The sequence below is a fragment of the Struthio camelus genome, chromosome 2 (assembly GCF_040807025.1).
Source record: "Struthio camelus isolate bStrCam1 chromosome 2, bStrCam1.hap1, whole genome shotgun sequence".
Taxonomy (NCBI): domain Eukaryota; kingdom Metazoa; phylum Chordata; class Aves; order Struthioniformes; family Struthionidae; genus Struthio; species Struthio camelus.
In genome coordinates, this window is record NC_090943.1 from 83058633 (window position 1) to 83086078 (window position 27446).

Below are 27446 nucleotides of genomic sequence, written 5' to 3' on the forward strand. Positions count from 1 at the left end.
TAGTTAATAGTGTAGCATAGTTTTTTCAGAATATGTAAATTGTGATTCTTCTGTGGCCCGTTGCTTTGGTGTGATGTCTGTCCTACCGTGTGGTGGGAGGCAGAAAAGTCCTGTCATGCAGCAGCCTGGGAGTTTGCCTGGGCCTTCCTGAAGCCCGTGCACTAAGAGGCACCACCAGTTTCCAGTACCTAAAGCAAATGTTTTATGGGAATGAGAAAGCAAAAAGCCAGAGCTGAGTTTTACCTAGCAGAACCCGGTTGGCTCTACAGATGTAGTTACTCATTAATAAAAGACTTGAAGACAAATCCCCTGTTGTCTGCCTTCTGGGTGGAGTCCTCCTTCGCATTCCTGCTGTGCTTGGTGGTTTCTTGGGCTGCTCGGTTCCTCTGGCTCCCCAGGAACATCTCCTCCTTTCTGTGACCTCAGCGGCTTGGCTTTGAGGCTGTGCCTCGCTGCAAGCCTTGCATCCTCGCCAGGGCTTGTGGGCTACCCTCATGTTGGAAAATCCCCACTGCTGGCTCTGTCCTCCCTGGCCAGCCCCTGTGGGCTCTAGCAATGCCTCGCACTTGCACATTCCCCAGTGCACCCTGCTCCTCTCCTTATTCCGCTCCCAGAGCATATCACACAGAAGATGGTCAACCGGCAGATTTCCTCTGTGCAGCCCAGCCTCACCCTCTTTTTGATTATAATATACAATATGCCTACCTGAACTGGAAACTGGCGGTTCAGAAGTCCTGCCGACTGTCACACCCCATACACTCCTATGGAGCAGTAACAGGGAGGAGGGACCTTGACCCTACCATTGTTTTGTAAGGCTAAGTTCAGCTCTTCGTACAAAGTGAAAACCTGTATACAGGCATAGCTTTTGAAAACCCAGTTTTCACATCCGAATCAGGAGCATAAGATTGCTTAAAAGACGCATGAGCTGTGGGATTGCTCAGTTTTCAGTGTGCATGCAAACACCATGTGCTAGGCCATGTTGATTTGTCATATATCACTAAATAATACGACCCTTTTCTCCCGTAAGAGCTCATCTGCACAGTATGCATCCCTCTGTTCGGCAGAATCATTGCACACCTCATGGATTTGCATTTGATGGCAGTTTACAAGTTGTTTGCATTTATTTTTTGGATAAGCAGTGTTAAAGTTTCAAGATCAGTTATATTAATATGAAACTAATTATTTTTGTTTTTATTCTCTCTTTTTGTTAACTCTGACACAGCATTACGTTGACTTGTGTTCTGTCTCTGCTTTGGCTCAGTTCCCCTATCTTTCCATTTAAGTTTGTCTGTATTTCCTTTGCTTACCCAACCCCCGTTTTCCTTTCTGAATAAGGCAAATACAAGCAAACTACCTGAACCTATGTACTCTTTTTCTTTTTTTTTCATTGAATTATGGGGAGCCTTGCCACACCTATCCTTGATTTGAGCAGAACCCCCTGTGTTAAGTCGTCATACATGCCATTTCTTTGTCCAAACCGTTGGAAACGTTTGCAGGACAGCTTACCCTGTGCCACATGATGTTCGCTGTGCTGCTTGTAATATGAAGTAAGGTTCATATTGCACCCCATTTCCACTCTCCAGTTATTTAAAGACAAATGTAATGTGCAAACCACTCTGTGTTTGCAAATTACTGAGGCTGAACTGAATGGCCCTCTCCCAGGTTCCTTTACTGTGAACACCTTTTACCTTCGGTTGTATCTATAAACGAGCACTTTATAGCTTGTGAGGCCAGAGACCTTCTGTACTCTACACATACCATTGGGGAAAATGGATGGCACAAGGAATGGTGAGCTTAATTTCCCCTCTGAATCTGGGCAGTCTAGTCCAGCTGCTTTAGGAAAGTAGATGCCCCTAAGTTACTCTTGTATTTTTTTGTGGCTTAATTGATGTTTCCTGCTGTATGTTAAGCATCTTGGTTCCCATTATTTTTTGCAGTTGTTACTTTGTTTAATCAGCAATAAAATAACATTAACTCATTGTTTGCTGCCAACCAGTCAGCTCAGGTGACTTTTATAGCTATTCACCAGGTTTTACTGTAATCAACAAGATGACAGGTACTTCCTTGACTGCTAATCCATGTAGAAACAGGATTTTTTTTTTTATCCCTGTAGTTATAACAGAAGGCAAGAAGATCTTTCAACCTTTAGCTTCTGTGGGAGTTACTTAAATTTTCCAACTCCAGTTGCATAATCTGGAAGGGGGATGATGTTAATATTATATTAAAGTGACAATTATTGCTGGGTACCTTTGCCTGACAGAGGGGTGAAGGAGGGCTCTTGATCCTTGGGCAAGTGCCAAGCTAACTCTGGGATCCTCTTCCCTTTATGTCTCTGCACAGACATCTTCTCGATTACTGGTGCGACCGACCAGCTCCGAGACACCCAGTGCTGCAGAACTAGTCAGTGCGATTGAAGAGCTCGTCAAAAGTAAAATGGTGAGGCTGACTGGCAGGTTCACGTGCTTAATGAAGTCGTGTCTGGAAGTCCCAGCTTGCTATTCAACAAATGGCCCCATGCCCATCCTAAGCATATGCCTTTGACTTGTAAAACTTGATGTCCTGTTTCAAAAGTCATCTTTTGGTTTTGCATGCAGATCATTTTGTACATACGCTTTTGTGAAAACGCTTACAGAATAGATGGCTATGCAGGGAGGGGAAAAACAATGAATACTGGGCAGGGAGAAGGGGAAAAAAATGTATCGGTATACTATTGGTGCGTGAATGCTAAGTGCCAGAGTTACTCTGATTTGCATGATAGACCTTTGTTAGAAGAAACCCCAGAACTAAATTTACAGCAAATCTCGCAGTGTTTAGTGGTAAAATAGATAGCATAAATGACTTTGAGGGTTATCTAGCTGTTCTGTAGGCAACATGACAAGAGAAATATCTAAAAGTAAGAGAAGGTCGTTTTGTATGTTAGCTGTTCTTTCCTTGTTTTGCAGTGTTTGCTAACAAATTAACTAGGAGCGGTTTATGTCGACTTCTTAAAGTTTGTGTTTGAAAGCTTCTATATTCCTGAAGGTGCTCACTGACAAAGAGTAGGGTGTATGGATAATTCAGAAAGTCCTTCCTTCCCTCCATACTTTTACAGTCTGCCTTTTGCTACACAGACTATGTTGGGCTTAGTAATAAGCGTGCAGTGCCACTGTGAAAACTCTACAGGGAGCTGCAATATGGCAACCACATATTACCAGGGGCTGATGTTTACCAGGCCCTTTCTTGATTGAAGCAGTTCTGAATTTCCAAATGAGAAATGTGGATGTCTATTTAACGTTTCCCCTTTCCAAAGAATACCCTTGACTTGTATTGCTACATGAGATATTTTTTGCTTTCTTGTGGAGTATTAACTTTGCTTTTCACTTCCGTTGCACCAGAAGAGTGAACAAGAAGTCATCTACAGAAAAATTCAAAGCAGCCTTTCTAAATGGAAAGTTTAATAGTCCACGTGTGTCTCAGGCAGCCTAGCAGTAGATGTAACTGAATGATCCCTGCCTATAGTCCCTGGTGGGGATGTTCTCATTTCACACTTTTAGCCAAAGGCCAGCTTCTCCTGGTTTTCAGGCCATCTCTTTGTGTCATATCATTATTTGGTTTTCACTTTTTGTGGGGAGAAGAAAAAAAAGATTACAGCTGAACCCCGCCCTGGTGAGGTAAACATGTCCTGCTGTAACATTCAGCGCAAACGTGATACATAACTGTAGCTTGATCCAAGACTATGATTTTGAATTAGAGAGGCCCAATAAATACTTCATAGCAGCTTCTTCATATTCTTTTTGCCATGGCTGCTCCCACCTATTTGACAAGCAGAAGACTGCAGAGTCCATACTCAGGATGGCAGATAGTAGAGGGAGATAGTCTACCTTACATAAGGCATGGGGACTCTTTCCGAGGATCTGAACTGTCATGAAGCTCAAAAGCAACATTGGCAGTGTAGAAGTCTGGTATCTTCCTCACTAAATCAGTATTTTGCCTAGTTAATATGATAGGGTGTCTGACAAAGAATGTCACTTCTGTTGTGATAAAAATGCAATATCTGAAGAGTCCCCTTTAATGATATCCTATTTATTATCACAAGTAACTTGCATACAAAAGGGCTGAAGTATGACAATAACATATATAGGTGTAGCTTCCACCATAGAGGTACTGGAATCCTGGTCAGGATACTCTGGCATTCAGCCCTTGCTGCTCAAACCAACTGGACTCCTTCCTTTTCCTATGAAGGATAGACTGGCCTATTTTAAGTATGCTGCTTTTAAGGTTAAGTTATCTGTCCTGAATAGGCAAATTGTTACTTTAATGGAAGCTTGGCAGCTCCCTTGCCAAACTGCAGTAATTGATCTCCCATAGGTTCCCATATAGAGCTGTGCTTACATGTGTCTTGTGCGTAAAGGAGAAATGAGGCATTGTTGCCGTCTTTCTCAAATACCTTCTCAGGCCCTTGAGGACCGTCCAAGTTCCCTGTTGGTAGATCAAGGTGACAGCAGCAGTCCGTCCTTCAACCCTTCAGACAACTCCCTTCTCTCCTCCTCATCACCCATAGATGAGATGGAAGAAAGGAAATCCAGCTCCTTAAAAAGACGACAGTAAGACCACTTTTTCACTTTATTTTTGATTAAGTTTTGAAAATAATTTTTGATTAAGTTTTGTAAAGATAAATGGAGTGTTAGAAACTGTCTATTTTGAACTGGCAGCAGAAACTGTTAAATCTGAAAGGGAGTGGGGATTGTGTTAGGTGTCAAGCATACAGTCACCTTATGCAAAAAAAAAAAAATTCTCAAATACTAGCTGCAATTTCAATTTTTTGCAACTTTCAGCCATATCTGTGTTTGACTTTTGTCATGTGTCAGTCTCAGCTATCATGGAAAAAAGTACTGATCTTTAAATATTCAAAAGGCTGTTAGGCTTCAAAAAACTGGTCTTCCCTCTTGTATTGTTCCCCCACACCGTTCCCCAGTGGACTCTTAATTTCTGTATGTAGTAGTGAACTGTTACCATGGTAGAACAAAAACATGCCTGGTTTCAAGAAGCATTTAAGTCTCTGGGAAGAAGTAACTCTCAGTTCGTAAACTTAAGTGTCCCTTTTTTTTTTTTTTCCCCCCCTGACCAGAGACATAATAACATTTTATTTTAAATAATAGCTGGATGTTTGATTTTAATGATAAATGTAGGAAAACATCTGACTTTTGATGAACAGAGCAAGAGTGCTCTGGTTCCAAAGTCAAAGAAACATCTTGTTTGGAAAGAATTTGCATTAATTCTTCCTTTTCAGCTCTGCTTACCAAACATATGTGACTGCAAAAAATGTTGTATGCCATTGTTCCTCTTTAAGAATCTGTTTCATTTGTTTAATGAAATATATTCACCATTTTCTTTCCATTGTAGCTATGTCTTACAGGAATTAGTGGAAACAGAGCGAGATTATGTACGAGATCTGGGCTACGTGGTTGAGGTATGGAGTTTTTCGTTACTTTGATTTTCTGTGGTACCAACCAGCTTAAGCCAGGCTTAAGCCTCACAGCTTTTTCGAAACAAAACAAAACATGGGAAGAGACTGAAAATGTGAATGTTTGCATTATGAGTTTTTTGCCCTGCAGGCTTTTAATAGGTTAGAAACGCTGTATCAAATCTCATTTGTTTTTTTTTCTTCCCATAATTGTGTGCACCTTATTGTTCTTCCGAGGAATGTAGCTCTTTGTCATTTTTTAGCATCACTATTTCTGGCCTAATAGTATCTTAGACTAGAGACGGTTTTATTCAGCATAGCTGAATTCAAAAAAGCACTGTAGCTCAGCAGGTAGAGGAACTACCCTGGATCTTGAAAGACCTACTTTCTTTCCTATTACTGGGCTTCTCTTAGACTTCTTCATTTCCTTTATCTGTAAAATGAGATAACAACACACATCTGCCCTAAGTCTTGAACAATCGTGTGAAGCATACGAAAGAGTTGGGAGAATGTGTACGACAGTGACCTTCAATTCTTAAACACTCTGATTTAAGAGGAGGGAGGAAAAGGAGGACAGGTACTAAATTTTCCTCTAGTGCAGCTTAAAATGGGTTCTGGCACTGAAGCCTCCTCCAGAGGAGAATCTCTCCCTGCCAGACTACGTGGGGAGCTGACAAATATTAAGCTTTGAGCAAAGGTCAGCCATTGGTGAATATCCTCTTTGAGGGGTGCCAGTCTTGCATATCACTCTTTGTCAGTATTTTGTCTCATCCTGTGTTGTCTGAGGGCCTCGAGCTCTTTTTTATCTGATTAATAAGCTTGGTAAGACTGATATTTAAATGTCATTCACACATTGTGTTATCCAGTGTTCCTGTTACAGGCTGTGGAGCTTACAATAAGTCTTGCAGAGCTTTCACTGCAGCAAGTCTTGAACAGTTATTTTTAATGACTAAACTGAAAATCATTTTTTATTAATTGTACTTGCTTTCCTTATCATTCACTATGACTTTTTTCCCCTACTCTTACCCAATGAGGAGTAGGCTTTATAAATCAATGTATTTCATCTTCTTAATTGCTTATTTTTGCACGTAGGAGGATTTAAAAATCTGTGAATCCCCAAGAATCCTCAGTTTCCCTTCTGTTACTGTTTGGTTGCTCCATTCATTTGTTGCATTACCAATTAATTCGGGCTTTGATCCCACTAACCTTTCAGTAGGTGTGTCACTTGTCTTAGGTAACCTTAGTGACGCTACTCAAGTGAGTAATGCATGTGTTGCTCATGCTCGTGGTGGTAAGTTTTAAATGGTGAGCCATTTCAGGCAAGACCTTCTTTTAATGCAGTTAAATGGCATTCGAAGTAATGAAGCTTATGTCTGTTTAAACAAAACAAAATTATTCTCAGAAAATGAAAGGTAAGGCAAACTTTATGTTAGGAGGGACTCTGTATGCTATTGATGCTGCTACCAGTTTGAACACAGTCTAACTGCATTTTTGCATTTAGGCACTAAGCTTGATAAGTTTAAATTATTTTACGGTAAGATTTATTATTTAACTCCACTGGTTTCTGAAAAACGCTTTTTCCCTGGATCTGCACATTTCCTTAAGGAAGTTGATTAACAGATTTGTAACAGGATCAAAGGCCATCCCCGAGGGGAATAAATTCCAAACTCTGCAGGCTTTAAATGTATTGAACATTTACAGTGGACTGATAGTTAGTCTATATGTGAGATAAAATGTGTAGAATGTTCTTTCTTACGCTGTACTTGAAGGTCAGTACTGTTACTGAATGTCTTAAGTAATCTGAAATTATTCTTTCCCCTCTCTTATCAAAAAGCATCTTTTATTTTTCATATCTTCTATTGAGAAAAGAATGAAATAATTTGCAGACGTCAGCTTTAGATTATTCTGATAGGGAATTTTGTATTGATGTCAATAACTGAACAAGGAATTTTGGAAGCAAGCAGATGAAGATCAGTTCATATATCTTTCAGTTCACCTTTCTCACACAAACATTAAAACTATGGTGGGTGAATTTTATTTTAAAAGCACTTATAACAGATAGTTGCTTTCCCCCAATATTTTAACAGTTATTTTGCAGTATTTAAGGGATAACAGATCTTATTTTCATAACTAGCAAAATGATTCATAGTGAAAACACTGAATGTCAAAATATAAACTTAAAACATACCTGGCTGATTAGCTACAGAAGTATTAGAAAAAAATAGAAGGAATAGAGTTGCATGAGTACTGAGAGACTTAAATACACCCATGTGTGTCTACATGATAGGATTGCATGGAGAGACAAGTGTGTGTGTGTGTATGTATGTATATATATATATATGTATGTATATATACACACCAAAAAAGAGAAGACAGGACTACTGGAAAATGTAAATTGAACTTTATTGCAACCAGCATGCTTGCTGATAAAATCAATGTTCAGTTATTTGGTGTACAGTTTGCTCGTGCTGTGAATGTTAGTCCATGCAGCACAGTTCCATGTGCAGTGCAACTGCTTTCCTTCTCAACTAATTGTGTGTAGTTTTTGTTTGGATATCTGAAATAAGAAACCCTGAGAAAAGTAGTGCCGAAGCCAGTTCAGTGGCTCTGACTTGTACGTGGCAGCAGCTCTAGCTGGCTCAAGCAGTATAACTGCTCCCACTGTGCTTTGAGAGAGTTCATCTCCTTGCACAGGCTCCATTAGCTAGAGCGAATGAATCTTCTTAGCGCTCTGAGCTGGTTGTGCAGACCACCTCAAGCCAATTCTTGAGATTGTGTGGCCACACATTGTGTTATGTTATTTTATACAACGTTTTTTGGTTGGGTTGTTTTTGTGTCCCAAGAAAGCGGTTGTCATAAATGATTTTGAAGGCATCTGGGGAAAGGGGGATTAAAAAGCAGCTCTCACATTTTTACAGTTGAAATGTTCACAGTGGATTGCCTTGGGTTGTTGCAGGGTTACATGGCACTTATGAAGGAAGATGGTGTACCTGATGACATGAAGGGCAAAGACAAGATTGTATTTGGAAACATTCACCAGATTTATGACTGGCACAGAGAGTACGTATATCTGTAATGCGAAAGTTGCCTGATGAACAAGCCTGTGTAGTACTGATTGGCTTAAAGCCCGTTTTTCCTCAAGTATTCAGAAACCAGGTGCATAGAGTTGGTCCTGCACTTCGAGTTGTAGATGCTTATTTAGAAGATTCACCTTACAAATTTTGATAGGAAGATTTGTTTCAAACAAGGTTGCTTATATGCAGCAAGTGCTTCAGCTGAAACTCTGTAACATGGGTAGCATTGTGTGCAGAAGTTTGTGTGGTTGTTTGAGACTATGTTTTTGAACGTGTCTTCTCTAACTAAGAAAGCAATCTTTTAAGAACTCCTTACAGTTTAGCATGGCAATAGGAGCACCTCGGGCACTCAGACTAGGTAGGAGGAAGGTTTCAATCCAAATATGAAATAAATGAATTTTATTTATGAGCACCGGCATTTCTGCTTCTGGGCATGTATTTGGTGCATCTCTTCAGAAAATACTACACTATTAAATACTGTACTGTCACAAAATACTACACTATTTCCGTGAAGAACCTGTACATGCTTCACATTAACATCCTTCATTTTAAGAGCATCCAAAGCTGTTGATAGAGGACACAAAGTACCCCTTGCAGTAAGACTGCTTTGCCTTGCAATGACCTATTGCCATATTATGTGCGATGAGAAAAAAGTACTTATTCTGTTTATGTTCAGCTTCTTTTTAGGAGAGTTGGAGAAGTGCCTTGAAGATCCAGAAAAGCTGGGATCCCTGTTTGTTAAGCATGTAAGTATGAGCGTAATCTTTGGGGAACTGCAGTTGTTATTAGTGACTAACATGTTTGATTATTAAGGATATACGCGTGCTACAGCATGACTAAAAAAGTGCTATAAAACATTCCTCATTGTAAAAGGTGGAGAGAGAGAGAGAGAGAGAGAGAGAGAGAGAGAGATTATAAGAGGTTATACATGGACTAAAGAATGTAGGTTTTGTTTGCAGCGTTTTCCTGTGGAGAGGACGTATGAACGGGGGCCCATTTTCTCAATTCAGTTCCAGTTCTGCACTAGGGAGGTGTCATTTCATATGACCAGAAACAGCTGTCTTCTAATCCAGCTATATTAATGCTGTGCCGTGGAACACAGAGACCAAAAATAGGAAAGGTGCTGGTTCTTCTTACCGGTTCCAGTGCAAATGCTTTGGTAGCCCTCTAGTTCTGTGTCCTATCCCTTTTGAGACTCTCATTAGTGATTGGGCTTCCTCCCTCTTCACTTGGGGAAGAAACTATAAGTGCCAGAAATTTTTGAATTTTAATTTTAGTCCGATAGCCTTTATAGCTTTCCACGGGTCCCTTTCTTTCCCCTCCCATTTGTTTGTTGAAAGGGATGACCATGTGATACATCTGGATAGTATAACACTTTGGAAGGAAACAAGAATAGTTCTTGAAAGGATAATTTTCTAAAATGCATCAGAATTCAAGATGTGCCTGACGCACACTATTCACAATTTTTTGTTATTTTCTCTTTGTATACAAGTACAGTGTAGTAACTACTTGAGCTGAAGTCTCTAGGTACTCTAAATCACCCAAGGTAACAGAAGTGGAACTTGGCCTGCTAAATAGTGGAACTTGGCCTGCTAAATAGGGTGGTTTGCACAAGCGTGCAAAAACTGGGGCTGGATTAAAGAAGGTACCAAAAAAGTACCAAGTACCAAAAAGTACCAAAAAAATCATGAAACCAAACGTTAATGGAAAAGTAACGTTGGAAGTAAGGCCTAGTTCCTAGTGTAATGAGGAGGAAAGGGCTGTTTCACTTCAGAGTTCTTTAAAAGAAAGCAGGAGGAGAGGAGAGAATCCTGCCACTAAGGAGACAGGAAGACTGAAGGAGTAACTTTCCTTTTTCTGCCTGCTTTTTTACTTTCTCCTGGCATATTTGTAGCTAAATTGTATTGACAGGCACCCTTACCACTCCAGATGGAAAGGCAAGCTGTGGTGCTACCTCCATGTCCTCTAGCGAAATCGTGACTATCAGCTAGGACATCAAAACTGAGTTCTTGGTCTTGATCCGTTTCTTGTGTCCTTTTCAATCTCCATTTTGTTTCTTCCTTTTTCACTTTCCATGTGTTCTCACTGGTCAGTACTCTGTAAGCCTCTGACCAGCCGTGCCTCTAACAGCAAACCAGTCCTGGCAAAATGATACAAGAATGCCTGGAGAAGACTTTGGAGTAATGATAGGCACATATGGTGCATCTGTGTTTCTTCACCAGCGAGATGATAATCAAAAATGAACCTTAAAGGCAGAAGTTACGCTTACTCTTTTGCTTTGTTGCCTTTGGTCTTAAAAACACACACACAAAATACAGGATCAGACCTCAGAAATACCAGTCCCTCCATTTCCAGGGTATATCACCTACTTCCATGCTAAAACTCCAACAAGACAACTAATATGAGATAAAAGACTGAAAAAACAACTTTTTTTCCTAACTACTGTCTACAGTTAAATAGGAGGAGGACATTATTCTAATGTATTAGAACAAACATTAGATTATTAAAATAAATATTCAAAGAAAAAACGAAATGTTTCAAACACTTCAACCGTTGTTTTTACTAAAAGAAAAAGTTAACCTTTTTCATGGTTAACTGTATTGTGAGACTTATCAAGCTGTCATCACTGAACAACTGATGTTCAGGGGCATCTATAGTGGTGACAATTTTTTGACTTGTGTTGCCTTTCTGAAATCATAATGATACTCCTCAGTGAGTATGTTTTCAGATCTGTAACTTCTGTGTATGTAGCTGTTTCTTTTCCCCAAAAGGACCTTTTTTATGTTTAGACTTTTGAACAGCTGTACTTCTTAAGTAATACTCTATTCCAATCTGGCATATTTTTTTCCTTGATGATAATGTATCATTCCGTGTCTTTGTTCTTCTAGGAGAGAAGGTTGCACATGTACATAGTTTACTGCCAAAACAAACCAAAGTCTGAGCACATTGTCTCAGAATACATTGATACCTTTTTTGAGGTAAGTTCCTGAGAGATGGCGCACGCACGGTGAAGGCTGGGTACAGATCCGAAGCATTATCTGATCTGTTGACCAAAAAAAAAAAAGCAGTTGTTACTATTTCTGTATGACTGTTTCAAATTATAAATTATTGCCATTTCTGTTCTGATTTCTCAAGTCTGGTACAGGTTCCTGAAGATATATTAATCTTAGAGAAGAAAAATAAATTTCAGGTATATTAATTAATGAGTCAGATCTCATTCTTACTAGCCCAGGTGGCTAACAGGGCTTACGTATGGCACTTGGATGAAGGAGCACTGTTGGATGAGCAAGGATCACTGTAGAAAAATAAATTGTATATAACCTGTGGCTGCAAAATGAATTTTGCTGTAGAATCTTCTCCAAAAAAAAAAAAAACATAGAAGGTACTGGGAGGAGAGAAGTACTTGGGAAATAAAGCTGATAGAGATAAGGGAAAAGACTCCGGCTTTTGCTAAATGAAGATCAAATTCTGCTCTGATTTCTGCTAATTTCTGCTCTGATAGCCATTAAAGGTGATACATGCTGCTATGTTTCTAACTAAACAATACTTTAAGCTAAAACCCTGTTTGTTTTACAACCCTCAGGACCTGAAGCAACGCCTGGGCCACAGACTTCAGCTCACAGACTTGTTGATAAAACCTGTGCAGAGAATTATGAAATACCAGCTGTTACTAAAGGTAAAGTCATGTTGAGGTGAATGATTTAATAAATTTGTTAATTGACATGTTTTCTTAAATTTTAAGTATTACCGGTGCTCTTCCACCCCTCCTCCCAAACATTTCCCAGGTCTGTAAGTAGCGTAATATGATTAGTTTCCAAACGTATTCAGGTAGTTATGCAAATTGCAGTAAATAGCTTAGACTGAATTTTGCTTTTTCTTAAAACAGTTTGACCAGATGAACTCAAGTCAGTGACGTGGAAATGCTTAGAATTTGTACCAATGTCGTAGGAAGGGGAGAGGGATCTCCAGGCTATTTTCAGATGTAACTGTGGTTTGAGTTGTTGGACCCATCCTGACTTTTCCACCTACGTATCACTTAAATATTTACTGAAAAGTAACCCTATGTATCACAGAGGTCATTGCCTTAATACTTGTTCTTCCATAAAATAAAACAAAATAGGGAATACATCCTACAAAAACAAAGAGAAGGGAGTAACACAGAAACTTTAAAAACAAAATTTAGGGTTTTTTGAAGTGTCTTCTCCAATCTGTCATTCTCTTATGGATGATAGAAATTCAGATTTTCTAAGATTTCTCTTTGCCGATTCATGAGCAAATAACTCATATTCGTGTTTTTCCCTTTTTAGGACTTCCTCAAATACTCTAAAAAAGCTAACCTTGACACAACAGAACTAGAGGTACTTCAGACATTTTCTTATTGACTTGAATGCTCTTTACTCTATACTTATATCTGTTTTGATGTAGAACTGTTTTCCTTTCCTGCTCTTGTTGTGCTTGTGATTATTGGAGCCTGTGATTATACTTTTCATGCTACTTTAAAGCAACAGCAGCAAATGAAACAAAATTTTATCTTGCAAACTCATATTTGGAAAATAGCTTAAATATTTCATCTTTAACAGAGAGCCGTAGAGGTCATGTGTATAGTACCAAAACGGTGCAATGACATGATGAATGTTGGCCGCCTGCAAGGATTTGATGTAAGTTGTCTGGCATTTTTGAACACGTTTTGCTGCGAGTTTTTGTCAGGTGGTCTAGAAATTAACCGTTAGCATTTGTGTTATGGGCAGAGGTAGGGGTGGGGAGGAGGTGCTCCCTCGCTATCTGGTAAGGTGCTGCAAAATTTGTTGAGTGAAAAATGAAATCTTAGCTGTGCCAAGGACTTCTTCCTGGGAAACTTTATCTATATGTCAGTCACACTAGATTTCATTGTTCTGTGAGTCTAGGAAGCGCTGGTATTATTACTGTTTCCTTGCTAAGGCTAATGGAGATGAGCAGTGGTTGTTGCAGCAGTATGCATCAGCCTGACTACAGTCGCATCTACTTGCAAAGCCCTTTCTGGTCTGTGATGCAGGTGTGAACTTGAAGTCTTCCCCCATTTCAGCACCCTGGAAGACGCTAGAAGAATATATGGGAGTTACTGTGTGAGGAGGGGTGGTTTTACCAATGTTACTAATAAACTATCTCCAGTATTAATTGAAAAGGGATTTTCTGTTTGGTTGGTTGCTTTAGTTTGGGAGAAGGTCTTTTTGTTTGTTTGTTTTGAGAAACAGCAAAGGACGTCTCGTCTGTCAGAGGATCAATGAATATATGGTCAGGGACACTCTGAGAAATGAGGAAATATGGAGCATTACTTTGGAATGACCATTTGTTCAGAAAGATTGATTAAAGAAAAATAAGAATCACACCAAAAATGTTTGCACTTGCTTCTGTTTTTAGGGTAAAATTGTAGCCCAGGGTAAGCTCCTGCTCCAGGACACATTCTTGGTCACAGACCAGGACACGGGACTTCTGCCACGCTGCAAGGAAAGACGAGTCTTCCTGTTTGAGCAGATTGTCATTTTCAGTGAGCCGCTAGATAAAAAGAAAGGTTTCTCCATGCCCGGATTCTTGTTTAAAAACAGTATCAAGGTAACTGTTGAACGCGAGTCTTGACTGAGTTTGTGCAGGGGTCACAAAGGTAACAGTTTTCTGATGTCCAGTGAGGAGTCACTAGTGAAATCTAGATGTGTAGTCTTAAAACACTGTGAGGTGTCAGCCATTTCCTGAAATTACTTGCTACCAGATTTGTGCTCGCTCTGCTGGATAAATGGAAATCCTTGCATCCTAGCTCTCTGACGCTTCCCCTGTGAAGCACACCAAAACAGATACTGTTGTTCAAAGCTGGACAAATATTCACTAAGAGTTTTCTCTTCAGCTCTGCGCTGGGTGTACGTCACATTACAAGGTCATTGCAGAGAAAGGTAATAACTCTTTAAGTATCCCTTCTGATGGACTTCAGGTCCAACATGCAGCTAATGTATGCAAGTTGTGCTAAAAGCCTTCCTCTTGGACATGTGCTTTTGTACAAGAGAATCTGTCAGACAGAAGCTTTTACCCCCCTCCCTTCAACCCTTCCCTGAAAAACTGCTGAGAGTGCCCACCAGCCTTCTTCCCAAAAACTTTTGGGAAAGCATGCCCTGTCCTGCTGCGACCAGACGGCCTGCTCAGAAGCATTGCTGTCTTCATAGCAGGAGCCTTCGGGAACCTTTGGTAGAACTCTCTGGTGGGCTCCATATTTTAAATAAAGCAAGTGAAGAGTGGGGGCTGAGGGAGGACTCTAGGTTGCATTCGGCAGGCCGAGATTATTCAGGTGCAGTGTCTCAATTAGTAAACTGCCGCTGCGCTCTCTGGAGCAAATGCTGCTACCGAGTGAGACTGAGGAAGCTGTACCAGGAACGACATGCGCTGATCCTTAGTTTGTTGTAATCCTTCCGTTTCACAGTACTGTTTTGCTGAAGGAAAGGGTGGTTATCTGAGTTACATTTGAAGATCTGGCTCTGAGCTCCCAGAAGTTAGAGATTTTAGTGGTATATTTCTCAGAAAATATATGAAGTAAATTCTCTTTTTCATTAAGGTGAGCTGCCTTTCCCTGGAGGAAAACGTGGACAGCGATCCATGTAAATTTGCACTAACATCAAGAACGGGCGATGTCACAGAGACCTTTGTTTTGCATTCTGCCAGTCCAGGCGTCCGCCAGTTGTGGATCCATGAAATTAACCAAATCTTGGAAAACCAGCGCAACTTTTTAAATGGTAAATGATTTGCTTTGCCTGAAAGTTCCTAATTGAGTTGAGTGACTTGTCTCTCATCTGTTGTTTACTGGCTCGGGAACGTTTTGCAAGAGTCCCTTTTCCTGAGTTGGCACAGAGCAGTTGGGCAAAATGTGCCACACATTTGCTTCAGAACAGATGCCGTAGCATTTATCATGAGAGCAGTAGTCAGAATTCACATGGTGTTCTCTTGGTGAAATTATCCCAATGAAATTATCCAAATGTTTTGTAGGAGTGAATTAAGGTTGGCACCATTCTTTGATGTGGGGCGTTTACCTACTCTTTCTAAGTAAATTCAAGTCTCCACAGGCTAAACTCAAGTGGAGTTTTAAGTGTCTATCCAGAATTTATTTTACCTGCATTATTTTGGAGGCCATTGTTAACAAATCTTGCTGTGGCAACAGCATTCAGACTCTGCGAGGGAAGAGTAAAAGTAGTTAGTGTCTGCCATGGCATCTTAAAGTCCTTGCTGTATCTTTGTATCCATTGGTTGTTGCCCCATTTTGATTTTTATGTATTATTTTTTTAAGAGCTGTAATGCATAGAGCAAGGACCTGAGAATTCAGAGTCACACCTGGTGTTTCCCAAATTGTTTTTTTTGACTGACGTAGATGAAGACATTTCTGTCTGGTTTCAGCTTTTCCATCTTCAATAAAGGTATAGCATAGTCATGAAGGTGTGATACAGGAAAGTGACTTGAGGTCTATGGGGTGACCAGCCTTGCTAAGAGAATGTATCTTATTTGAATGGTGCTCCCCTTTTGGCACTAAACGTGTCCGTTTCAAACTATTCTTGTTCCCTTTCCTGTCCCCCTTTCCCCAACTGCCTTCCCTCCGTCCCTGCATCACAGCCTTGACGTCCCCAATTGAGTATCAGAGGAACCACAGCAGCGGCGGAGGCAGCAGCGGGAGCGGCAGTGGTAACAGCAGTGGCCCCGGCAGTTCTAGTGGACTTCCCAGCTCCAGCCGTAGCAGGCCATCCCGGATCCCCCAGCCTGTCAGACACCATTCCCCAGTCCTGGTCTCCTCTGCAGCCTCGGCCCAAGCAGAGGCAGACAAGATGTCAGGTATGTCCATTCACAATCTCTCCCTGCCACACTACAACACCTCCTTAGAAACTGGCCTGAGCCAGCCAGACAGGCACCCTCCCAATGCAGAACCGGATGGTCCTCAGAGAGAAGCTGAGCAGATTCCCAAGATGAAAGTTATTGAGAGTCCCAGGAAGACACCAGGAAACTTTTCTGGCTCAGCTGATGGAGCCCAGAAAGAGTCTCGTGGAAGCTCAGAGGACAGTCGCTCAAGAAACAGCATAGGATCCCTGACGCTCGGGAAGCCAAGGCCAGGAGCCATCTCACCAATGAACTCTCCTCTCTCCACGACTTTCCCTTCACCTTTTGGCAAAGAAACCTTTCCACCCAGCAGCCCCCTGCAGAAGGGCTCCTTTTGGAGCTCCATCCCAGCATCCCCTGCCAGCCGCCCTGGCTCCTTCACTTTCCCTGGGGACAATGACTCCCTGCAGCGGCAGGTCCACCGCCACTCTTCACACAGCAAGGACACAGACCGCATGAGCACGTGCTCCTCGACCAGCGAGCAGTCAGTTCACTCCACCCAGAGTAATGGGGTAAGAGCGGAGCACCTCTGTCCTGCGAGCTCTTCTAAAACCTTCCCATGCTCCCTTTCTATGCGTTACCATCACTCTCCGTACTAACTTCTGGCTCTCCAGTGCTGTACTGCTCTGAAATAATCAACTGTTCCAATATCTTCTGCACATTAAAAAAAAAAAACAAAATTACCTACCTCTCTGTGTATGTATACATAAAAACATATGCCATGACATGTATACAGACACAAAAGCAACTGCTAACATTAGATGCAATTTCCGCCTCTGCTGAAAACATAGATCACTAGGCTGATACTTACTAACTTGCTCTCCTTGCTTTTCCGTCTCTAATTTGAAGGCACATAATTAACATGCTGAAGTGTGGCAGCCAGAGCACCTTGGGGTATGCACTGCAGCCAGCATGTTTTAAATCAGACTTCAAGATTTTGGCAGATTGCCTTGGGACTTTTTCCCGTCACACGCACATCGGCCACCATTGTCCTGTTGAGTTTTAACTTCGTTGGGATATCTACTACGCACTCCCTGGGCTGCTTGACTGTTTTTTTTTTTTCCCTCCCCTTCTCTCAGCCTTAGTTGATATACAGCCTTCTGTCTTTTTAAATCCCATGTCTGGTCGAGGAAGCTTCCAGCAATCTATTCAAAACAGGCAAACAAAACCTAGCTAAAATATTCCTCCTTCTACCACAACCAAAACTTCAGTGGAAATAGTGACTCCACATGTCTTTCCTGCTTTATAAGAGGAGCCGTTTTAGGGCATCTGGAAAATCAGCCTTTTAGTATGCACTTGGAGTGTTTGTGCGGAAAGCTGGGGTATCAGCAGAATCCACTTTCTCTGTAATAACGTCCACCAGGAAATGCAACACAGTAATCACAGGGGCACGTGCAAACATAACACAAAGATTTCAAGGCACTTGCCACTGGATTGTGGTGCCTTTATTTATTTATTTTTTTGAATCACGTTTGATCTTTCCTCCCACTAAGAGTTCTGTTCGCAAATGTTTGCTTTTCCACTCTCTCACAACTCCTATGCAGTACCAGTTTTGCAAATCACCTAACTCGCAGTACTTTTTTAAAATGCATGCATTCTTGATAGAACTGTTTTAACGCACAGAGCTTTCTCAACTTCTTAGTTCTTACCTTCATAATAGCCTCAAAGGAAAAAAATTATGCTTTGCATGTATTGTATTTTTATCTTCTTTCAACTTTTCATTTGGTTTAGCTCTGTCTTGTGTTTATCTTCAGTCTAGCAAAATGTGATGCTGTATATTAGCTGGGATAACTGGAGTATTTGGAAGTTAACTGCACAGCATGTGAATCACGATGGTGGTACTCTTTATATGCAGAAACAACTTGCACAGTATTAATATCATTCCATTAAAAAAGAGGGAGACAGAAACAGAGTGGCACTAATTTTTTGAAACACTTGATTTTTGATGCCTCCTCAGGAAAGAGGCCATAGCTTGTTTTTGTCCTACTGTAAAGCACAATGTCTGAATATATGACTTCTCCTTCACAACTCTGTTTCTTTTAGCTTCATAATTGAGATGGGTCATAATTCTTCATTTATAACCTCGTTTCTAAACTGTATTTTAGCAGGATTTCATACTGCATTCAAGAGGCAAGAGAAAACGGGTTGTGAGGTTTATTTGAAATTGATTTAGCCATTTTTGTGCATGCAAGTATTTACATGCACACATAGGGTTAAACTGCATGTGGAAGCCCACGTGTACATATGCGAGGCTTTTAATGTGAGAGCGATGAGAAAGGTTACTTCTAAGAAGGAGAGAGAGAAGGGTGGTTCTTGTTCATTTTTCAAGAATATCGGAGCAGTTTTTCAGGTTTTGATTGTACATCCCTCTCTGTAATCCCGTATTTGAGGTCAGTGATTATCAGCAAAACTTGCGGTAGAAAATCATTTACTGTACAAGACTAATTACTTCCTTGCAAGGAAAAAGAAAAGACTTTTCACGTCTTCCAGTGGTGAGAATAAATTCTTATATAAACACATTCACAAAGGAGAGAAAGGTCTGGTAACTGCTAAGTCACAACCTTTTAACAGATTTATATATCCTTGTTCAAAAATTCAGAGTTCAATCTGAGGACTGAACTATTAAAAAGAGATTTTGATGTGTTACAGGAAGGCCAGCCCTGCAGTTACGTAAATACTGCTGCATGCTAAGAAACAGTATGTTCAGGAACAGTGTGTGGAGAGAGGGTTGGGGCTGGTTTTGCCCCTTCAGCCTTCTCCTCCTTTCCCCCTTTAGCTCTAACGGAGAGAGTTAATAATAACCTTCTATGAATAGAATTGTTTTTCATCTAGCAAGTTGTCATTTTACTCTAGGCAGTGGCTGAAAATAAGATTTTTGGTTTTTGATTCTACTGTTCCTGATCTGCCTGAAGCATGGCAAAGCCTTGCTGAATACAACGGATTGTGTAGACAGTCCGCTGAGCCAGTCCAACTGAGTTCTGTCCCAGACCAGCTGGAATCGCATCTCCCCAGGATGAGTCTTTCCCTCACGTAGCATTTGCTTCAGCATCCCAGTGGGAGTAAACACAGTATGGACTTGAATCGCCCAGCCGAATAGGTAGTCCAGTCGGAATAAATCTATGGACTCATGGGAAATGCGAGCATCGGTGTGCTGGACAAGCTGTAAATGAGTAATCTGAGACAGTTCCTTTCCAGTTATCTTGATTTCTCAGTACACTAGACAGACAAAACACCCTTGGGGGAAGCACAAGTGCCGAGAGATGGAGTGGCTCATTCAAAGCCATAAGCAGATTGGAGCAGAACGTGGAGGTTGGGGCTCCCAGGGTATCGTGATGCCCACTGCGCCCTGCTGCACGTCCTCGACACCAAGCAGATAAATACTTGATGCTCTTGAGAAAAGAGAAGGTGACACTCTTTTAAGCACGTCAGCCAAACTTTCACTCGCTACTAGCACATACGTATGGCAGTCACACTGTATGAGCTGTAGTAGCCTCCAGCTACAGCTGGGTGCAACCTGCTTGTTTCAATGTGCCAGTCACCAACTTGTCCACTACTAGGCAATAGCAACCCCTCGCTGACATGAACCTGAAACAGTTTGAAGTAAGAACACAGACACAAAAGTTGCACGCACACACACACACACCTGCCTCACAGCGCATCATAAATGGGCCATTCGCTTTGTTTTCAACATGTTTCAAGAAGGAAGCCACTTATTTCAAGGAACAGGTTGCACAGCTTGATAATGATTTCCAGACTTCTGTTTATTAAACCTCATGTGGGAAATGCAATCGTGGGCAAAAAGAGCCTTACTTAAAGAAATGGAAAAATAAGTCCCAGTGAAGTCACAGCCAACAAAATTCATGAACACTAGCTGAAAGTACAAGGTAAGCATCTAGCAACACACAGCTATCCTAGTGACTAAAAATGAGATTTCCAGCTTAATTCTGATCGTTCAGTGGGCCTATTTTGTCCAATAAACTTGAATGATTGTTTAATTCCAGTAACTTACCTCATCCCCTGCATTTAAAGGAACAAACCTGATCATACAGATTCAACCAGTGAGAAAACTTGAGTGTATGAGAGACACTATCAGAAGCCTATTTTGTTCTTTTGTGCCTTGACATGTTTAGCGTGCAAGAGAAGGCTGATGTCTGAGATCTGCCAAATTGTGCTAGGAAAGACTGTGTAGATATATATATATATTTTTTTTTATTGTTGGAGTTCCCAGTGTTTATGAGGTTAACAGGTTACGTTTTTGTAACTGCACCTCCTAAGGCTACACGATGAATTGTCCTATGTGCTATATTGTAGTTTTGTTACCTGATAAAGATGTTTGGTAAAGGGTTCAGTGTCAGAGCCTGAAAGGAAGACAAGGTGGCGGCTATGTATAAATTGAGTCTTAATAAAGTAGAGATAAAGTAATCTTGAGTAAAAGTAGCAGGAATAAATTTCTGCTACTGCTGTAAGTAATTGTATTCAAAAATCAAACTAATTGGCACAAGATAGATGCAGCCAGCTCTAAAAGAGAAATCCTGGGTCTTTGCTTTGGCTGTGCGTTAAGCTATGTGGATTATGCAGGTCTTGGTTGTAATGGTGTGGGCTGATTATTGCCTGTCTTCTTCGTGAACTTTAAACTTGTTTTTTTTCCTCCCTCCCTTCTTTGTGCTTCCAATTGACACTTGCAGAGTGAAAGTAGCAGCAGTAGCAATATCTCCACCATGCTGGTGACACACGATTACACGGCAGTGAAGGAGGATGAGATAAATGTCTACCAAGGAGAGGTCGTGCAGATTCTAGCCAGCAACCAACAGAACATGTTTTTGGTGTTCAGAGCCGCCACTGATCAGTGCCCCGCAGCCGAGGGCTGGATTCCCGGCTATGTCTTGGGGCATACCAGTGCAGTCATCATTGACAACCCTGATGGAACCATCAAGTGAGTGTCTGGACATGTGTAGAAGGGGAGAAGGAAGAAAAACTTGCAATTTAGGCAAGACTCTGAACCTTTTAAACCAAAAATTGAAGCTATCTTTGAGAAATGAAACAAACATCAGGCAGGATGAGTGAAGAGGTGTTGTGTCTTAGCAAACTTCCAACTACAAGATAGTAGGAAAGAACCCAGAAGAGCATATTCTTTATTAAAAAAAAAAAAAAAAACAAGCACTAATGCAGTGCAGTCTTCTGGGAAAAGAAGATGAAATATTTGGTTTAAGAGCAGCAAGTTACTGACCCACTACATGGTATGAGTTGCCAGGCAAGACAACTTTTGTTTAGGGAGACAGTAATAAACGTTTGTGCGCAGTGGAACGAGACGTCAGAGTTGGCTAGTTGAGCTAGAAAGACTTCTCTCAACTCAGTAATGGGGAAAATTAGGTCATATCAGACCTCCTACTAGCTTTACGTAACGCTCCTATAGACTCTGTTAGAGATGGATTTCATGCTGTTCATTGCTCAGTTTGATTGGCAGTTTGTATTTTCGTGTTGAAAGTTTACCACTCTAGCAAAGATTTCAAGAAATACTAGCTTAAATACTAAATATTACCAGTTTACTAACAGTTTTAACTAAGGTTAGCATGTCTTATGAAGTACTTGATGTATTTCATTTCAGTATCTGTGCACGCAAAGAAAAAACATTGAAACATACTTTACCAACGGCATTTCAAACTAGAAAGTATACCACGTGCCTGAAAGTTGAAAAAAATTGATCACATTTTTAATGTTCTGCATTCAGGAAGTCAACATCTTGGCACACAGCACTCCGTTTAAGGAAGAAATCTGAGAAAAAAGATAAAGACGGCAAAAGGGAAGGCAAGCTAGAAAATGGTTACCGCAAATCTCGAGAAGGACTTGCCAACAAGGTTTCTGTAAAGGTAAACGTTAGAAAGATGTGGTAGTTTCCAAAAATAGTCCTACTGGGGTTTCTTTAAAAGGTAGCCTCTAGTTTTAGCTTCTGGTAGAATTTCACAGCAAGGCACTGGATGCAGCAGTGGCTTTAATGGACAGTGTTTGTCCAGACACAAAACAGGAAGATGTAATCTTTGAGCCTGCAGGTGTGGTACTGCGTAAGGATACTGCAGGAACAGTAGTGCCGTGCTGAAATTCTGATGTCCTGATGTTTCTTGGATCTTCATGGGTGTACTTAACTTCTGCTCTCTCTATGCTTTTTTTTTTTTTTTTAACCATTCTTTAGTTTATTAAAAGGTTATAAGGGCATTAATTCTTTACTTTCTCCTTTTCAGCTTCTCAACCCCAATTACATTTATGATGGTAAGTTACTTTAATCTTTAAGAATATAATTTGATGAAAACATAATTTACTTTGTTGAAATTCACTTGAAATGAATTACCTTAGGAACTGAGTGTTTTCTATCAAAATATATGTAGGGCGTTTGGGTGGGTTTTTTGGAACAAGAGAGATAATTAGTGAAATGTGGCAGAGCTTTTAAGATGCAAGATACATTCTTTGTTCGTGTGTCCAGAACAACATAAAATGCTAGGACTATGTGATTTGCTTTTCAGAAAGATTTATGCTGTCTTCCTTTCCTAATGTGTTTGCACTGAGACTGTATGGAATTTGAGCTTTGCTATATTTGCAAAATAGCAAGGTCAGGAGGTCAAAATAGCAAGGTCGGGAGGAAAACCTTCTGCTTCGGTTTTCATCTGACACTCCAGGGAGCATTCAGGGCCTCTCCAGTGCTGAAGCTGATCAGGACAAAGCTAGTGGCACTCCGGAGTCAGAGCTGAACAGTTTTTTTTTTTTTTTCTTGATATACAAAACTAATCTTTTTGAGTTTACCTGTAAGCAAAGAGGGAAGCCACCACACCACCTCCGTAGGCAGGTGTTTTGTGTTCCCTTTGCAAATTTAACTGGACATAAAGATCGCCTTGCTGAGCTTGTCCTTCATCATTTTTCACTGAAGGATTTTCTCGGGTTACTTGCCCCAAACAGTGTTTGATTCACCATGGTAGGTTTCTGGGTTATCCGTGGCATAGCGCAATAGGGTGATGTCCAAGTTCATGCAGAGAAAAAGTCATTAACTCTGCAGAGCCCCAACAAGTGGCCTAGCCACTGGTGTTCTCCAAGGAATAAACCCTGGAAACCTTCAGTGCCATAATGCTTTGTCTTAACTAATAAGAAGAAAAGGGTGAAAGGAATAAAAAAGCAAACTGATGAGCTTCAATTACCATTAATTTTCTTTTTCCAGTTCCCCCGGAGTTTATAGTACCGTTGAGTGAGGTAACATGTGAGACAGGAGAGACCATCGTGCTTAGGTGTAAAGTCTGTGGTCGCCCCAAGGCTTCAGTTACTTGGAAAGGTCCCGATCATAATACGCTGAGCAATGACGGTCATCACAGCATCTCGTACAGGTACAATAATTTGTATAATTCATCTGTTTATTTTAAAAGGGAAAATTCTTGCAAGCAACCCTAGTGGCTTATTTGCTTTGAGATGCTTGGGATGTTGTCCTCAAATATCTCCTCCACTCCCTCCCCACTGAACATCCCAAGAATAAGCAAAATGACTCATAAACACGTAATAGTATTATGATTGCATACAGAAAGCTGTGGTTGATAATTATTCAATGCCTGACTTGCTGCTATCACATAAACTTCCAGAAGTGAGTGACAAGAGGTTTTGGAGTTGGAGCAAGCTAGTAAATCTTAATGGATAACCTCAGTGTCATGAGATGACTTTAGTCTTATTATAGAGTTCCTTAGTTAACCTATGTCATACCTCTGGCAAAGATGGCTAATAAAGTTCCCATCCCCGTGCCACCATTGTTGCCCCTCAATTGTGGCAGTACAACTCTTTGTGCGGGACCGTGCTGTCAACAGGATCACAGAGATCTTTAGTGATAAAAAGCCAGCTTCTTTTCTCCTGGGGAAGTTTTTTCACTGGGCATTTTTTTAAATCTGCATCCTGGGTGGAGAAGGGAACCTCCATGAAGGTATAGGAACAGCTGAAGCCATTATATTTTTTACTTGCACCTTTGGTGCAAGGTGGCTTTTGGCTTTGAGGCGTAAAGATAGAGTTGCCCTCAGATGGAAATACTTTGCAGCTGGGATCTTCTGGAGAAGTTGTGTAGCGTCATCTGGGTATGGCTGGTGGTACCCAAATGTGTCCCATTCAGTTGATTTTAACAGGTGTCTAAAACCAAAAGCTGGTATTTCTGATGAGATATCACAGTAGCCATTTCTATCACAGTAGTTCTGTCGCACTGACCCGGTGCTTGAACTGGAACAGCATGCTGTGATGTATGTGCCATAATCCCAATCCTTTGTTTCCGTTGCTAGCATACCATCATTTTTGAGGCAGATGACTGCTCTCAGAAAGCCCGCGCTATGGCAGTTTTGGCAAGAAAACAGCCTCTCGTTCCTACTAACAATTTAGCACTACAGTCTTCATAGTTGAAGCACTGCAGCTAACGTTTTTGCCTGCTTTTAGCCTTACTGTGATAGAATTGAACAGACTAACTGGCAATTCAAGTAGTTAACTAATGAGAGAAATTGCTCCAATGTTTTGGAATATGAAACTACATGTTAGAACCGTATCTTTTTTTTTCCTGAAAAAGAGTGTTCTTTTATATACAGAAAATTCTATTTATTGAATAACTTCAATTAAAAGAAACGTATTATTTATGAAGTATGTTTTCACTTCAGAACAAAGGATTTTTTCTGAAAACTTCCTCATTAGTGGATACAAGAGTATGTCATCTTATTAGCACTTGTGTGATACAGCCCGGCTCATCTGCAGACTTAACAGCATGTTTTACAGTGCTTTGTTTTTCCTGGCGCTGTTGGTTTTTCCTTTTCACCTAGTATTTTTGTTAAGTAATTTTTGTTATGGAGGGACAAAGGCACGATAGCAGCTCTGCTACTCTATTCAGGACCATTGAGAGAAACGAGTAAGAGCTAGGCTGACTAGGCTTAACTCACTGTAGTCTGTTACTGTTATGCAATTATAATCAGTAAATCCTGTTGCTTGTAACTGACAGCTTTTTAAAGATAGTCATGAATGTCCTTTGAATAGTGGGAAGGGGTTATATTGCTATGTTACTAAAATTATATTCATTTCCCTCCTGAAATTACGTGGTTGAGCGAAAGCTGTGGCAAATAGCTTTTGGCTTAGTCAGTCAAAGGACTTTAGAGTTATTGAGATGAAACCAAAGGAAAGCAATAAGAATGATGGATAGTCTTGAAATATGCTCTATTGTGAAAGAATAACATATTTAGAGTTGTTTTGAGCCTAGAGGTGAAACGTTTAAGGGAAGACATGCTAAGTGTCCATATTTGTAAAAGACTTGTGCAAGCTGAAAGAGAATTATCCGCTCTCCATGGCAGAGGATCCAAAAAGTGATAGGGATGAATTGCCCAGAGGAAGATTTAAGGAGGTGTTTAAAGACAAACAAAAAGGCCAGTTGAGCAGAGAGGAAGATTAAGGAAGAGTCTGCAGAATCTTTCTCCCGTGGTCTCGTAGCTTATTGCTATTTTTGCCCTCATGCAGAGGGAAAACCTAAATATCTTTGAGTTTCTTCCCAGCCACGTTCCCCAGGATTCTGAGGTCTCCAAAGTCAAGGTGTGGGGCACCTTTCATATTAAAGACAGTCCACTCCTGCAAGGGATAAATGCTCTAAAAGTACAAATGTTAGATCAGCTTCTATGGGCTAGGCGTCTGGGAAGGAAACTAAACTTCCAGAAAGAGCAACGATGGATGGTCTCACTGAAGTTATCTCAATATGACTTCTCATAATTTAAAGGAGAGCGGGAGCACAAAAAAACAGGGGGAGAGCTTGATTTTCAAATGCAAAGGACTCTGGGAACAGGAGAAAAAGTGCCAGTGAGGATGTTTGCTTTCCTGACAGTCTGCAGGATGTTCTGAAATATTTCAAAGACACAAAATGCTCTAATTCTGCCAGAGTTCTGAAACGGCAGAGATGGGATGAGTAATGCTTGTCCGGAGAGCGTATGAGAGCTGGAGGATAAGAAATATTAACGTTATCATCCTAGCTATGTATGATTTTCATAGTTTAAGATCTATAAAATGAATATAAAGTTAATGAATGCCATTGTGTTTCTCAGTGACTTAGGAGAGGCTTCACTGAAAATCATTGGCGTCACTGCAGAAGACGATGGTATCTATACATGCATAGCTGCAAACGATATGGGTTCGGTTTCATCCTCTGCCAGTCTACGAGTTTTAGGTAGGCCTGTCTCTTTTTTTTTTTTTTTCTTTTTTTATTTAATGACATTCAAAGCACCTGAGATTTCATGGGTAGCTATGTGTTTCTACAGTACAGAAAAAAGAAAACCCTGACTCTTGAGTTTCCCTCCGTTAAGAGTATTATACTGACCCTTTTCACCTGTGTTGTATTATTTTTTTCAGCAGGAGTAGACACATTTTTAGGAAGTAACTAATTTGAAGTTCCTGCAGACAGATTCCTACAGATTATTTATTTGTCAAAGTCAAGGTGTATTCACCTTGCTTGTCAATACTGGTTCAAACATACTATGATAAAATCATATTTTATGATCTGTATTCTTTATTTAGTCTCAGTGAAACTATAGTATATTAACATTTATCATTTCTAAAATGCACAGATGCCAGAGAGGCATTGCCATGTATTGTTTTGTGTGCTGCTTTGCTGGAAGTAAAGCCACAGCGTTTGGAACATATAACTATTTCTTTTCTTAGCATCATGGATCCGCACTTAGTCACATTACTTCAGGATCTGAAATGAGGTAATCTGAGTGTATGAGAGACAAACTAAGATGAAAAATGGCTCTATTGTCAAGTTACTTTTTATCCATTATATATGCAAATACAGATGCCAGGAAAAATTCAGAGGAAAGGAATATAGCTTTTTGCTTTATGCATTTGACAGCATAGAGATAAGTTTCAGTGATTCGTTCGTACATTCAGTTATTTTTCTCTTAAGTGTTATGGATCCTACGTTTTTAGAAGTATGGAGAACATAATGAGGCAGCAGAAGAGTAGGCCTTCTTTACATGCAGGTATAACAACTGATACTACCTGGGTCATTTAATCTATTGAAA

At 40.5% G+C, this 27446-nt stretch overlaps 1 protein-coding gene across 3 annotated transcripts in view; it reads left to right on the top strand.

The window, feature by feature from the left end:
• Positions 1 to 27446, top strand: part of TRIO (trio Rho guanine nucleotide exchange factor) — a 263242-nt gene that overhangs the window by 227867 nt on the left and 7929 nt on the right. For all 3 annotated transcript variants that reach the window (XM_068931428.1, XM_068931431.1, XM_068931429.1), the window contains 17 exons: positions 2341 to 2436; positions 4435 to 4583; positions 5383 to 5449; positions 8400 to 8503; positions 9194 to 9263; positions 11406 to 11495; positions 12101 to 12193; positions 12825 to 12875; positions 13098 to 13175; positions 13915 to 14106; positions 15092 to 15269; positions 16138 to 16907; positions 21081 to 21328; positions 22124 to 22262; positions 22632 to 22659; positions 23597 to 23759; positions 26472 to 26593. In XM_068931428.1, coding sequence (XP_068787529.1) covers positions 2341 to 2436; positions 4435 to 4583; positions 5383 to 5449; positions 8400 to 8503; positions 9194 to 9263; positions 11406 to 11495; positions 12101 to 12193; positions 12825 to 12875; positions 13098 to 13175; positions 13915 to 14106; positions 15092 to 15269; positions 16138 to 16907; positions 21081 to 21328; positions 22124 to 22262; positions 22632 to 22659; positions 23597 to 23759; positions 26472 to 26593 — 2638 coding nt within the window. The remainder of the gene's footprint in view (positions 1 to 2340; positions 2437 to 4434; positions 4584 to 5382; positions 5450 to 8399; positions 8504 to 9193; positions 9264 to 11405; positions 11496 to 12100; positions 12194 to 12824; positions 12876 to 13097; positions 13176 to 13914; positions 14107 to 15091; positions 15270 to 16137; positions 16908 to 21080; positions 21329 to 22123; positions 22263 to 22631; positions 22660 to 23596; positions 23760 to 26471; positions 26594 to 27446) is intronic.